This window comes from Cynoglossus semilaevis, chromosome 19 (genome assembly GCF_000523025.1).
Source record: "Cynoglossus semilaevis isolate Cse_v1.0 chromosome 19, Cse_v1.0, whole genome shotgun sequence".
Lineage (NCBI taxonomy): Eukaryota > Metazoa > Chordata > Actinopteri > Pleuronectiformes > Cynoglossidae > Cynoglossus > Cynoglossus semilaevis.
Window position 1 is genome coordinate 17,472,147 of NC_024325.1, and position 2,156 is coordinate 17,474,302.

The window sequence follows — 2,156 nt, forward strand, 5'->3', positions numbered from 1 at the left end:
CGTCTCCGCGGAGCCGTACCGTGTGAATGTCAAAGTGCTGGACGTGTGGCCCCGGAACAGCGGGGGTCTGGAGCGAGAGCAGCTCGTCACCGTGGGGGATTTTGGATTCGAGGCTCCGTGCACCAAAGTCAAGAAGAACCACAAGTATATCTTTTTCATGGACCCCACGGACGAGCCCTCGGTTTTCAAGGCATCGTTCGCGCCCGTGGACACGAGTGGAAAGAATCTCAAAAAGGATGTTGGGAAGATCCTGTGTGAGGACTGCGGTAAGTTCATGTCGGTGAAGTGCAACCCGGAAGAATGAAGGGTCTGTTTAACCGCCTCTGGCTCAGTGCTTTTGTTTTTGGTAACAGGTGCCCGGCAGGACGGTGCTGCCGCCGGCCACAGCCCGGTTCTGGGGGTCGGTGGGTAACAGATAGCTGCCTGAGGGGCGTCTATGCAGCAATTTTCGACAACTCTCGCAGGCTCCCATAGCCCACATGATCAATCAAACTCTCTTTCTCTCTTTCTCTCTCCTTCCCTCTCCCCTCAACTGCATCAGACATGCGCCTCGCACTGTTGCTTGTGAGGAATTGCACCTCGTGTGTGTTGAACTATCTGCACCGTGAAAACCCGCAGTAAACCGCGCTGAAGGCTCGCGGCTCTTCGCTCTCATTTGTCTGAACTTTCCCCACACAAACACACTCACGTGTTTCCTGCTAACACGCCGCGGTCCTGTGGCGTTCGCGTCCAGCTGAGGCTGTTCGACAGAGCTGCTGCAGTTTCAGGACCAGGGACAGCGTCCTGTATCCTTGGTGCTGACTGGCTGCCCTGAGGAACCTGGTTTCCAGGCTATATTTAGGTTCACGCCCTGCTTTAAACACAACAGCGCTGTCCTGAGTGTTTATCAGAGGCCAGAGAGAGTGTGTGTGTGTGTGTGTGTGTGTGTGTTGTGGTTTCAACTTGAAGTCAGTTGTTGAAAATGTCAACAGTTGTTCAGTCTGTTGACGGACAGCTCATTGGTTCATCGCCTGTTTCACAGTTACGTCTTTCATCACGTGATGTTTTGTAGTGACATATATTTTTTCAGGCTGTTTTTTTTTTTTTGTAAGATTTTACAGTTGAAGTCACGAGGCACAGTTTCATCCGTGGAGCCCGTTGATGAAGAACAACGCAGCATCATGTGGCTGTGATGCTGCTGCAGAAGCTGCATGACATCAGGTTCACCAGGAGTGATCTTAGTTAAAGTTCTGGAGTTCAAGTTCTGGAGTTAAAGTTCCTGATCTTAGTTACAGGTCTGGAGTTAAAGTTCTGGAGTTCAAGTTCTGGAGTTAAAGTTCTGGAGTTAAAGTTCTGGAGCCGTGTGTGTGTTTTTAGGAGTGTCATTGGTGAGAGTTTCTGGCCCTTCAGTAAAGTCGAATGTTCCCTTTTTTCTACTGTAAATTTGGTAGATTCAATGTTGAACTTGTTGAATGGAGACTTTTACTTCTACTCTGTCCATGTACTTTTTAGAGTTTTTTTTTTTTTTAGAGAAGTTTGACTTCACTGACGTATCAAAAATCAAATAGCAGTTATTGTCTTACAGTTTGGCCAATGGAATGACTTTGCCATTTGTGCAAAAAAAAAAAAAAAAAAAAAAATCAACACTTGAAGCATGTAGAAATGTTTGAGCTCTGAGTCATTTTTGCAGCAGCAGTGAAGTAGCAGTAATTTTAAAAATAAATCAAAATACCTTTTTAAAAGTTTGTCGATGTTCTGCACATATATAAGAAAAAAAGTGAGAATTTGGTAGAATTCTGAGGAATTAAAAAAAAAGTCCTTCCAGAGTGAAACAGGAATTGAGGTCAAATTCAGATGTGACTTAATTTTATCCAGCAGAGTTAAGACACTGCTTCATAACGTGCTTCAATTGAGTGGAGACCTGAAGGTACAGCATCGTCTCTGCTGCTGAGGCCCAACTCCAAACTACTGAGTCAGTCAGAACACACACACACACACACACACACACACACACACATATATATATAACACATATCATTAAGATGATTCCCTCCAGCGTATGATTAACGTGGTCGTAGCTTTCGCTCAAGTGCCTCGGCCTGGACATCATTTTCACTCTGCACTGCCACCTTGTTAAAACTCTCTCCTCCTGGACTCCAGAGACATGAAGTGTCCCC

General features: G+C 45.9%; 1 protein-coding gene across 1 annotated transcript in view; it reads left to right on the top strand.

The window, feature by feature from the left end:
• Nucleotides 1-27: 27 nt before the first annotated feature.
• The window catches only part of nrg2a (neuregulin 2a), a 77,870-nt gene continuing 75,741 nt past the window's right edge, over nt 28-2,156 (top strand). The window contains exon 1 of the mRNA XM_025065428.1: nt 28-266. Coding sequence (XP_024921196.1) covers nt 158-266 — 109 coding nt within the window. The 5' untranslated portion in view covers nt 28-157. The remainder of the gene's footprint in view (nt 267-2,156) is intronic.